The sequence below is a fragment of the Aotus nancymaae genome, unplaced genomic scaffold, assembly GCF_030222135.1.
Source record: "Aotus nancymaae isolate 86718 unplaced genomic scaffold, 86718_ANA_hifiasm-v0.15.2.pri h1tg000016l, whole genome shotgun sequence".
In the NCBI taxonomy this organism is placed as follows: domain Eukaryota; kingdom Metazoa; phylum Chordata; class Mammalia; order Primates; family Aotidae; genus Aotus; species Aotus nancymaae.
Window position 1 is genome coordinate 4,730,467 of NW_026988428.1, and position 12,969 is coordinate 4,743,435.

General features: G+C 39.9%; 1 protein-coding gene across 2 annotated transcripts in view; it reads left to right on the plus strand.

Moving 5' to 3' along the window:
• The first annotated feature begins 1,064 nt into the window (after positions 1-1,064).
• Positions 1,065-12,969, plus strand: part of LTA4H (leukotriene A4 hydrolase) — a 36,457-nt gene continuing 24,552 nt past the window's right edge. For both annotated transcript variants that reach the window (XM_012469302.2, XM_012469303.3), the window contains exons 1-4: positions 1,065-1,310; positions 7,341-7,471; positions 9,476-9,596; positions 12,337-12,405. In XM_012469302.2, the coding sequence (XP_012324725.1) occupies positions 1,152-1,310; positions 7,341-7,471; positions 9,476-9,596; positions 12,337-12,405 (480 nt within the window). In that variant the 5' untranslated portion in view covers positions 1,065-1,151. The remainder of the gene's footprint in view (positions 1,311-7,340; positions 7,472-9,475; positions 9,597-12,336; positions 12,406-12,969) is intronic.

Genomic DNA, 12,969 nt, shown 5'->3' on the forward strand with positions numbered 1-12,969 from the left:
AGCTGGGCCCCCTTAGGCTCCTCTCAATCTGTGAATCCACCTACCTAAGTTTCCTTCCATTCATTCCTTCCTCTCTATCCTAACTTACCTATGTCAGGCCTCCAGCATTTTCTGATTGAGCCATTTTAATAGTTTCCTAAATCTCCTGCTTCCGGTTTTGATACTGCATTTTATAACATGAGGAATCTGACCACGCATATCAGTCCCCTGATGAAAACTCTTCAATGGGTCCCCCACTGATGCACCCAGGATTAAAAGGCCAGCTGTTTTAAGGTTTTTCAAAACCTAGCCTCTTCCAATTTCTCCAGTTTTAATTTTGAGCCCCCACCCTAAAGGGCAAGGCATCCTTCAGCCCTCCTTCACCTGCCACAAAGGGCTCAGAGCTGAAATAGATGTCCCAGCTCTGCACTCCCATTGCGGCCGGTGCATAACTTTTATGGAAAATCTTTAGTTTCTAAGATGCGAAAGTTGGCTTTCTCCGTTTGAGATCTGCAGGATCTCGGTATGTATGTAATAAACACTCATACTGACAAAGCAGCTCTTTAAATCTTTAATCACAGCTGAAAGAAAATGACTCTTGCATCTCCCCGTCGGGGAATCGAACCCCGGTCTCCCGCGTGACAGGCGGGGATACTCACCACTATACTAACGAGGAACTGCACGAGAGAAAGCTTTCTGAAGGACCTTTTCTACGTTTTCGCTCCGCCCCACCCCGCCCTCGCTAAATGCAACGACCAATGAATTTGATTTTCTTACGTTTGCCACTACATCTTCCACCGAAGTTGAACAGAGCCAAAATGGTACTGTTCAGTTTTATCTCCCTCTCCACGTCTCATCGTTTCCCTCAGGCCACACTTCCTCTAACTGCCCTGACTCCCCTCCTTTTCTCCAGCTCCAGGAGCACTCTCAGTCCCTCCCAGCACCCCTAACAGACACGCTCCCAGGTAGCCAAGCGCACGCTTGCCGCGCTGCATGGAACTTGTAGTTCCTTCGCCGCCCTCCCACCCACGCTCCTCTGACTTTAAGAAACTTCCTTTCCCGGCGTGCACCGCGAACCCCTCCTCTTTTTTTTTTAACCTCACTCCCTCCTCAGGTTCTCAATCGACGAGTATTCAGGTGTGGGTCGCTGTGCGGCGTGATCCCCCAGAGCCATGCCCGAGGTAGTGGATACTTGTTCGTTGGCCTCTCCGGCTTCTGTCTGCCGGACCAAGCACCTGCATCTGCGCTGCAGCGTCGACTTTACTCGCCGGACGCTGATCGGGACTGCAGCGCTCACGGTTCAGTCTCAGGAGGACAATCTGCGCAGCCTGGTATGGTGGGGCGCCTGCCCAGTGCCTGCCTCTCCCGGGCCTCCCCGCCCCTCGCCCCTCGCCCCTCGCCCCTCGCCCCTCGCCCCTCGCCCTTCGTCCTTGCGGGCTTACCGGATCTCGGACTCACCCCGCCGCGGCCCCTCCCCAGCCCCACGTCTCCCATCTGCTCTTCTGTAGCCGCCAACCAACTCATGTTCGGCACTTCGTCTTCAGTCCTCAGCTCTCCCACAGCAATCCCCTCTCAACCCCACTCACGCCTCTGCATCCCTTCCCTCACCCTCCCACTTGTACTTAAGTCTCCTTCGCCCCTCGCCGGGATCCTCTCTCCAGTCCCTAGGCACATCCGAGCGCCTCGTCCACTCCTCTCAACTCACCCAGCCCTTAGGTGTCATCTTTGCGATATCCCCCATAATCCTAGTTCCCGGCTCTAATTACTCCATGGCCTCCTCATTGCCTCGGCCTGCGACCCACAACCCCCTTCTCAGGCCCAGGAAAACCCAGCCCCCTGCGCACCTTTCTCGGTTAACAGTCTCACCCAAGCCTCAGATCCCATGTACTGTCAATCCCTGATCCCACGGTTCCCTCCCTGGAACCCTTATTTCAATCCACAGTTCTGCAGGGCACCACCTATCCATCTCCTTCCTAGTTCCCTGGATCTCCCTGCTAGTCGTTCTCAAGCCCCTTAGGATTCCCAGCCCCGGGCAGGCCTCTTCTCTCCGCTCTGCTTTGAAACTTCCAGTCCCTGCTTGCTAACTTCAGGGCGCAGCTCTTTCTCTTCAGGGTCCTTTCTACCTTTGAATCTTATCAACTTTCTTATCTTCTGATAATTTAAGGACGGGTGGGACGTTCAAGTTTTCTAAGGATGATTCAATACGCTTTATTAATAGTTGGTTCCAAGGAGCCAAGTAGTTATTTCACTTAGAAAACATGTCTTTCCACAAACTCTCTAACCATTGGAATGAAGAAAGATTGTAGATTCATGGAATGTTATTCAGTGATTTTAGCTGTATCATTTAACCTGTATTTAATGTTTCTGCTCAAATTGTATTTGGTTTGTACTTTTCACGTAAAGGTACCTTTCACCTGAAGAATTTCATAGAAGAGCATTTTTAGAAATAAGAGGGTCATGAAAAGATAGCCAAGTTCGGCTTCTTCACCAGGGCAGGATGCTACACGTGTATTTTACACAGTGTAGCATGGTGAAATCTACTAAAGCACATCAATAAGCAATCAGATCAGATCAGGCAGATAAGAATTGGTGGGTTTCAGGCCTCTTTTTCCTATTTGTGTAATAGATCTGCATTTTGATTTCATTAATATGAACTAATAAGTACTTAACTTTCTTATTCTTTGCCCTTTAACATTTTGCTAAATTCATTGATTTGAAAAATAGGTCGATTTCTCTATGTACTGATATGTAATCCCCAAAAGTACTATACAAAAGAAAATAAAGGTATTATAAGTAAGAAGGTATCTATTTCCTTGTACATTGCACTTTGGTCTTCTTGAACTACCAGCTATCTTTCATTGCAGTAGCAACTTTGGGCAAGACTGAAGTCCTATTTCAGTGCAGTTTCTCCTCATTAAACGAACGAACATTTTTAGAGCTGTTTGCTGCTTAATATGGCCTCACACTCACCTCTGTTTTGTAAAATAAAAACCTTAAAAAAATTATTATTTGAAGTTCAGGTGTACATGTGCAGGTTTGTTATATAGGTAAACTTGTGTCATGAGGGTTTGTTGTACAGATTATTTTGTCATCCAGGTATTAAGCCTAGTACCCATTAGTTATTTTTCCTTATCCTCTCCCTTCTCCCACCCTCCAACCTCCAATAGGCCCTAGAGTGTGCGTTCCCCACTGTGTGTCCATGTGTTCTCATCACTTTTGTAAAATAAAAACTTTCCCTCTGTTCTATAAGTGAGCAAGAATCAGGATGTTTAAATTTTGAAAAGAATGTCCCAATCTAAAAACCTGCTCATTGTTTTAACATGCCCCAAATCTAAAGAAAAGTAATATTTTAAAATTATGATTTCTGGTTGGCATGTCTGTTTAGCAAATTGGAGCCTGGAATTACAATAAGTTAGATTTTATACAAGGAAGGCAGTTTATAGTACAAAATGACATCTGTTTATAATTATTTGCTTATTTATGACAAAAATCTTAGACCAGGAGCTTATCCTTATTAATTAATATTTATTTAAAGTTAACTTGTTTCTTTCCTTCAATAAATTGTGGACTCTTGAATGTAGGGACTGTTTCATAACTCTTTGTATCTCAAATTCCTACTATAGTCTTATTTCTGGCATGTAGAGGACATTCAGAAGTTTGATTAATGGAGGAATTCAATTAGAAAACAGTGCTTAAGCTTAACACGGGTTACACTGATAATAGTGCAAGCTGTATTTCAGAGGTGAGATGGGAAGACCCATGCAGTGCCAGTGCTGAGTGAAGAGAGAGACGTCAGGTCTTCTTTTCCTCTCCATTCTTGGAGTCCGTGATGTTGAGGAATTGCTTAATCGGACAAATTCTCAGCTTTCTAAAATTCTTTTCAAATTTTGGTTTATTTACACTGACATTTGATCCTCCAAATTGATGATGACTTTCAAACATTTGTTTCTTTTCATTGAAACTTTCAGAAATATGTAGGTGTTCTTTTGGTTTGACACTAAAACTCAAAGAGGTTTTAGTGTCACGGCCAAGGCAGAAGCCAGCAGTTGAACAACAGGTATTTCTGACTGCAAACCGTCTTGTCTTCACTAAGTAAGTGACTGACTGGAATCAAATCAAGGTGGTTTTTAGTTTTAGTTTTGTGTTTCACACACAAACCCATGTTGTTGTTTTTTTCCCCCATCATATGCCTGTGGATAGAAAGTAGAAAATGTAAATACAGACATCATAATGAGGCATAAAGCTTTTTTTAAAAACTCTGCTTTGTTCTAGAAAGAATGGAGACTGCTTGAAGCAACGTATATAGTATAAGATTAAAATAATTAAATAATTTGGAGGAAGAGAGAATGAGGATAGGAGAAACAAAATCCACATCATAAAGCCCTCTATACATTAAAAAAGTGGGCCACTGGGTTGACATGGAGCTTCCTGCTAACCTGTGCAAATTGGCCTTGCTCGTAGTTGATGCTTAACAAAAGTTTCTTAAAGAGTACCAAATCCAACTTGTCCACTATCTAGTTGTCTTTATTTTTCTTTCTTATTATAATTTTTGACCAATTTTTTTAAAATAACATCACTGAAATTTGAAGGGGAATTTTCAGAAGTAATTTGCAAATGATAGTTGAGGCTTAGGACTTGAGATATACAGCTTAAACATTGCGTTTTTTGTTTTCTCTTGGTCTAGGACCTGCTTCATGCATTAATTGACACCTAGTGTTTTTGAGACACAGTGCTAAAGCCTGGAAATACAGACCTAAGTAACGTTCTCTGTTTTAGAAGCCTCAGTCTAATGGAAAAAGAAATCATTATAATGCAGTACAATAAGTCTTATAGGAAAGGGTAGGGCCAACTGCTATAACAAACACAGGGGATAGCAAAAGGTTTCACAAAGAAATAGTTGTCCTTATGACACTGTGACACTTCTGATTCTGAACAGATTTGGAAAGTTTAGGCAATACAGAAAACACAATATGTTCCACTGGGAAATGACTAAGTTAACTCATCTATATAAGCATGAGTTGTTATAAACACAACGTACTCAAGTATTTAAAACAAATTAGCTATTTTGAATAGTTATTCAGAACTAGGTATGATGAAGGAGTAACCCTATTATTTTTAATAAGCTATAAACCGTATCCTCTACTAATTTATAGTAAGGATAACAGATGTAGTACCCCAAAAGAAAGTGTCCTGAAATAAATAATTGCCCATTAGGAGGGAAACAGATGGTACTCTCATATCAAATTCAGCTCTCTTAAAAAAATAAAAAAAGGAAAACAAACCAGGGTGGAAATTTCTTCCCAAACAAAAATTGTTGACTCCAGAGAGGTGGGAATCAGGTTTAGTGATTGTCCTTGTGACAATTTCTGAGCTTATTATGCCTGGTTAGCTAATATAAAAGAGGGGCAGCTTGGAAATGGCGAGTTCTTGGCCTTGTAGCCAGGCCAGATTTCAGAAAAGGAAAAAAAAAATGCCAGAGGTAGGGAGATCTGATGGAAAGCAGTTCTACCAGTCCAGGGCCTGACCTGGGATAGTAGTGGAAGGAAAGGAAAAGTTATGGCGACATTGTGAAAGAACAACTTCTAAGTGGCTGCGTGGGATTAGGAACTGGGATCAAACCTTAGGTGACTGGAAGAATTCTTTTAACAGAATCAAGAAATCTGGGGAGGAAGCTGATTTAGGGAGTATAAAAGTCATGTTTGGCATTTTTAGGAGCCTGCTCAATATGAGGTGCTATGTCCCATGGAAATGTTGAGCAGGCAATTAGACTGAGGTCCTGGGGAGGGAATACAACTGTAGAAATAGAATGGCAGCATCTTCACAGAGATACTAATTGAAGATGTGGGCATGAGTAAGCGCTAGGGAGTGAAGGATATGGCAAGAAAATCAAAGGACCGGGCCTGGAACGTTGGGATATAGCCATATTTGGGAGTTGGAATTAATAAGGAGAAAGGAAAAAAATTAGACAAAAACCATTTGTGATTTATGTGTACAGGCAAAGAAGCGAAGGAAGGGGTTTTAACCAGATGACATGGTCCATAAGGGCTGTGAGTAGACAGAGGTCAACGTTATTGGACAGAAAAGACTTTGTTGATTGGGGTGGGGGCTGCCCTTTCCATAGCAAAGGAGCTAGAAGCCAGATTGAAGAAGGGGAGAGGGAGAATGATTGATGAGGAAGTAGAAGTAGCAGCCATAGATTGTCCTTGGAGGTTAAGAAAGGAAGGAGGGGCCAGGCGTGGTGTCTCATGCCTGTAATCCCAGCACTTTGGGAGGCAAAGTTGGTGGATCACCTGAGGTCAGGAGTTTAAGACCAGCCTGGGCAACATGGTGAAACTCCCTTTCTACTAAAAATACAAAAATTAGCTGGGCATGGTGGTGCGTTCCTGTAATCTCAGCTACTTGGTAGGCTGAGGCAGGTGAATCGCTTGTGCCCAGGAGATGGAGGTTGCAGTGAGCCGAGATTGAGCCACTGCACTCCAGCCTGAGCAACACGGTGAGACTCCCATCTCAAAAAAAAAAAAAAAAAAAAAAAAAGGAAGAAAACTAGAATAGTTAGTGGGTAGATCCATCAAGTGGAATTTTATGGTTAGGAAACAGTCTTGTGGCATAGGAAGGTTCAAGATTCTAGGATAGGAGATTACAGTCTTGTGGCATAGGAAGGTTCAAGATTCTAGGATAGGAGATTAGTTGAGAACTAATTAAAGGTTATGATTTCTAGGGCTCAGGATTCGGGGGATAGAAAAATACTCTGACACTTGTTGCCACTCCTTCCTGCCCGAAGCAATTAGTTGTCCTTAATTGGCCACGGCAAGTAGATATGGCCCCCCAACCCTCTGCAGAATCATTTGGTCCAAGTTGCCATACCAGGTTGGGCTTTTTCTAGATATACAACAACAGTGATATACAGTCTGCTGATTTGCTTAATGAATGCAAAGGTTGAAAGTACATGGGAGTTGGACTACATGAGTTCTAGGAAGAAATATATTGTGTAGTATATTGAGGAGCCAGAGTGAAAGAAACTTAAGTTATAGGTAAAGCTTTTCATAATAGAGAAAATTTTAGGAGACAGAAGCAAACATATTTTGATTTAGATTTGACTATTACTTTAAAGCCCCAGATTTGTGTGACTGTCCTAGGGTTACTTAACAATATATATGCAAATCTTAGAACCCCGAAATTTTCAGGATGCTTAGAGTCCGAAAAAATGAGACCTAAACTAACTTTTGACTCCTTTAATTCTTGTAATTTCACAATGTATTTTACTCTCCACAAGCAACTAATTGTTGTAATTTGTATCTAATACTAGTTTTTTTTCTGGTAAATAAAACAATTTTCTTACTATTTAAAAATACTAATTTTAGGTTTTGGATACAAAGGACCTTACAATAGAAAAAGTAGTGATCAACGGACAAGAAGTCAGATATGTTCTTGGAGAAAGACAAAGTTACAAGGGATCGCCAATGGAAATCTCTCTTCCTATCGCTTTGAGCAAGTATGAATGTTGTGATCTTTCTCTTTTATAGCTAAATAGTGGGGGAAAATATTTTTAACTAATATAGATATTTTTTCTTTTTAAAATTTAGTTTGTAAATATGTAATGATTGGTATACTACTTCTGATCTTCTGTTTAGATTGAAGTTGGTACGGCAGTTATAATTTTATATATTTAGGATACTAAAAACATTGTTTGTATATAATCCTCACAACAAGGACTTTGGGAACTGTTAGTTTTTAAATGATTCATCCTTTCAATAATATCTAGAGTGATGGTGGGGGCATGCCATCATAAGGAGGCATTTCAAGATAACCTGGGTAGCTTTTACAAGCTGTATATTCCTTGCCCTTGCCCCAGAGGCCAGCTGCATTTATTAATGGGACGATGATAATGCCAAAGGTAGACCTTTTATGGTGTTGCAATCTTGGGATAAATGCTTTAAATGCATTCTTTTATCTAAGTCTTACAGTGACCCTGTTGGTATGATCTACACTTAAAGATGAGGAAAGGGAACCTTACAGAAATAACTTACTCAAGAAAGCGGCAACCAGAATTGTCCTGTTGGGAGTATATGCCACTTCTTGATATATTGGGGAAGAGAAAAAGGGTGAAAACTATTGGCCTAGAACAAGGGTGATCTACCCCAGTTATTCAGTGGCCAGTGTTTTCATGCCTTCTCTTTCCCTTTAAGAGAAGGGAAACCCTTAAGTCTAACTTGTGAGGTAGATGTTATTCACCCCATTCCACAAGGAAACTGTGGCATAGGGAGGTCAAATAATTTGCCCAAATTTATAGTACCAGTAAGTGGTAGAGTCAGGATTCGAACATGGGCAGGGCTGCTGGTCTCTAAAGCTCTTGCTGTTATCTTATTATCCATGCTTCTCAAGCTGTCTGGGATAAAAGACTAGTTTTTATCCTCTTCAATCTGCCATAGACTGATACTTTTATAAAATACAATAAAAATGAAATAGGAGGAAGAGATGAAATACAAACACACTTTTTTTTTATTATTAGATTCAACAGACATAAAAATGACTCTGAAAGTTTTGCAATGCTGACTCTCTGTTGAGTCAGTCTGGTCCTGTCTTGTCCTGGGCCAGTAACACTTTGCAGACTAGCACTGCTCTCTGTCATGCTGTGGCACCTGCTGCTGTGGTAGTTGAAACTCCAAAATGATTTCTTTCACTTTTCCACTCTAATAAAAGATTAAATGAGGCCAGGCGTGGTGACTCTTGCCTGTAACTGCAGCACTTTGGGAGGCTGAGGCAGGCAGATCACAAGGTCAGGAAATCAAGACCATCCTGGCCAACATGGTGAAACCCTGTCTCTACTAAAAAAAAAAAAAATACAAAAATTAGCTGGGCTTAGTGGCACGCATGTGTAGTCCCAGCTACTCAGGAAGCTGAGGCAAATGAATCGCTTGAACCCAGGAGGCGGACACTGCAGTGAGCCGAGATTGTGCCACTGCACTCCAGCCTGGGCAACAGAGTGAGACTTAGTCTACCAAAAAAAAAAAAAAGATTAAATGATATCACAGATGCAAAGTACGTGACACACAATGGGGAACTCAAACCATGTTAGTTGCCTTTGCACCTTTGCTAGAAATTAGCATGGGGGAAGTCAGAGGACCCAAAGGCAGGGATTTGGGAAGGAAAACTGAGAGGAGACTTACCCGCTGAGGATGCGGCATTCCTAGAGCTTACTCTCAGTCAGTGATGAGAGTGCATACTATGTGACTTATATTATTCAGTGTATGTATTATGAGTTTAAATTTTTTTTTCTTTTTTTTTTCTTTCTTTCTTTCTTTTTTTTTTTTTTTAAAGATGGGGTTTCTCCATGATGGCCAGGCTGGTCTTGAACTCCTGACCTCAGGTGATCCACCCACCTCGGCTTCCCAAAGTGCTAGGATTACAGGTGTGAGCCACCGCGCCCAGCCTTATGAGTTTAAATTTTAACTAGATGGAATTATACTCTACTAATACAGTTATTTGTTTCATACAGAAATCAAGAAATTGTTATAGAAATCTCCTTTGAGACCTCTCCAAAATCTTCTGCTCTTCAGTGGCTCACTCCTGAACAGACTTCTGGGAAGGAACACCCATATCTCTTTAGTCAGTGCCAGGTAAAAAGGATTCCAGAATGATTTCTGATGCAGAAAATTCCCAGCACATAGGGTTGAATGAAACAAAATGAGCAGTGGTTTTATGGTATGTGGATTTTACCTAATGTAATGCTTTAATTTATCTTACAGAAACATAGACAAATTATGTATCTTCATTTTGTCGTTCACTATGAATACACTCATGCATTACTTTAAATAAGAAGCTTCTTTCAGTTTGGAAATGTGTCCACCTGGATTGGACTTCCTAGATCTGCTTAGAACTTGGCAGAGAGTAGGTATTCAGTAAATAGTCAGGAAATGGAAGGAAAAAAATTAATAAATAGCATGTACTGGTTATGAAAAATGCTAATAGTAAAGAAATGGAAAGTGAAAGATTTAATTTCTAAACCTTTGCCAGACGCCATTGCCGAGAGGTAACCACCATTGAATGTAGTGGTGAATATGGTGAATAAGCTATGGAATGTAGCTTTTCCATATTTTTCTTAAACTTTTACAAACATATGTGTTATATAAATATATTAGTTGTACCTTTAAAATTGCATGACTTGAACTACTTCCGTTTTCTGTTTTAAAACTAAGGGTAAAGAGCCATACAATTAGAGACAACCTGTCACGAGGATAATGCATTTCAGTGTGTCTTCTGAAAGAAAAAGACCTACTTTTCATAATAATCAAATAATTTATAATTAAAGGAACTGACTTCATTAAACATTTGCTATATTTCCAAGCATTGTGCTAGGTTCTTTGTATGTTTCATCCTCCCAACATTCCTGTGTGTTAGGGTCAAATTTGAATACAAGTCCATTTTAAAAAGGAATTAGCCAGAGTGAGACTCCATCTAAAAAAAAAAAAAAAAAAAGGAATTAGCAAATGAATCAGACCTGTTTACTTTCTGTGGCCACTTGAAACATCTTTTTAATCGAAGAAACCCTCAGTTTAATAACCTAAAAGAGATATAATGTTCTACACAAGATTGCACAAATCACACAATCTCTATCTTATGAATATCTGATTTTCAGGCAGTGTTTCTTAATGGAATGTCTATTAACTAAAGTTGGCAAGAAATGCAAGATTTTTGAGTCATAAAAATGTTAATTTTGAATATAGTCCATTTCTTATTGGCAGCAATGTTGGGAATATGGGTAACAGATTTCAGCTCAATTAATAAATTATTACAGCTGATAGGAAACATGTAGACATGATTTTGTTTGATGAATTTGCTTACAGTTGTTCTGTATGCATATTTGCCTGGGTTTGCTCTTATCCAATGAGATACATTGAAAAACCCCTTTGGTCTTGCCATGCCACCTAACTAGAGACCATTAAGGAACTCTAGAGGCATGGTCTTGGAACTTTATTTTGGGAGAGAGAACCAGGTGGCTCTTCTAGTCCTACTTAATCCATCTAGAGGTCCTTTGGGAGCCTATATCTTTGGAGAATTTTCTAGAGCTGAAATGAAAAGACCTGGAGTTTGGGGGTTTTAAGAAAGTTTGTGGTAGGATGAAGTATGTTTAGGATTTGTAATAGCTTCAGAGAAGGGAGTTAATATCAGAATTCCTTTAAGTTTAGTAGACTGTCTCAATTTAAACTTAAATTCCTTTAAGTTTAGTAGACTGTCTTAATTTAGTAGACTGTCTCAATGGTTTTCCATTGCTTACCAGCAGTAGACAGACTTATTTATAAATAGACCGGGTATAAAATTATAGGTGATCTTTTTTGTTTGTTTGTTTGAGACATGGTCTTACTGTGTTGCCCAGGCTATAGTGCATTGATGGGAACTTGGGTCACTGCAGCCTATAACTCCTGGGCTCAAACTATCCTTTCACCTCAGCCTCCTGAGTAGCTGGGACTATGGGGTGTGCACCACCATGCCTATCTAATTTTTTTTATGTAGAGGTAGGGTCTCACTATGTTCCCCAGGCTGGTCTCAAACTCTGGAGCTCAAGCAATTCTCTCATCTGAGCCTCCCACAGTGCTGGGATTATAGGAGTGAGCCATGGCACCTGGCCTCTGGCCATACTGGATGGAACCAATGTTAATAACAGATTAGTATGGCAGTAGAGAAATACTTTGCCTATGATATGAATGAATATGTCTGCCTTCTTTGCATCTTTGTTTTACTTTCAATATTTGCTGCAAGATTGAAGTGTCAAGAGTATAGCAACATTTTTCAGGCTGTGTTCATTAGGACACTGGCATCCCATTAGATGTTAAACCAGAGAGAAATGGGTTTTGTGTTAAAAATAAGTGTAAGAAACAGGTTTCTTTATTGTAGGTCTTTTCAGAGCCTTCCGGAGTGTAATGTTCAGTGGCTCTGCAAGACATCGGTGCAGTATGCCGTGCTTCTCAGGTCTGTTTCACTACAGAGCCCCTTTTTCTCAGGTTTCTAAAAGCTTCTCACTGGGCACTACTGTCACCCAGAGCATAGAGTAGGAAACACTGCTTAACAGTTTCTCCATGCTTCAGCTGAAATGTGAGAGTTAACCATAGATTAAAGTGGAAAATCTGATTTTGTAAAAGTCCAAGAATCTATTTTTGGACTTTAAAAGATCCCAAGAAATGAGACCTGTTTTAAATAAATAAATAAATGAATAAATAAATAAATGTCTCTCTGTGTGTGTGTGTGTGTGTGTGTGTGTGTGTGTGTCTAAGAACAATGCTGCAGTTTTTAATGATTTCTTAATGACTTGATTTATAAGAAAGAGAAATAACTATTTCTTCTTGTTTCTCCCTCTTTCAGGCCATCCACTGCAGAGCAGTCCTTCCTTGTCAGGACACTCCTTCTGTGAAATTAACCTATACTGCAGAGGTAATTATTACAAATTATTAGCTGAATTTAATGAAGCAAATAAGCAAATATGGTATAAATGATAAGCAGAGATATTAATTGAATTCTTAGCACTAGAATTATCTATTTATTTATTTATCTATTTTCCTCCTCCTCTTTTCCTCCTCTTAGAATTATTTTTCTTAATGAAATTCTACCTGAAATATGTAAAAATGAGGCTGTGGCACTCATTGTGAATCTCTACTTTAAAAGCAGTTTTAAACATTTTAACTGTGGGAAAAAAGGAAATGGAAACCAATCTGACATTTAAAAAGGAATTCAGGATCTTGGATCTAAAAATAAGAACTTAGGAACAATTTTTACTTAACTTTTAAAAATTGACATTTGCAGGATTCAGGTTTCTATAATTGCATTCTGTAGCCATATAAACCTAGTGGGCATATATTCTAGACTTGTCTGTATACAATTCCAACTTATTCCTTTGATCCTTTTTGGAAAAGGTGGACTGTAATTACTAAATAATCCCTATACCAGAGGCTAGACCTACTTAGACCAAGCAAATAGAATGAGTACCAGCCGTATTTA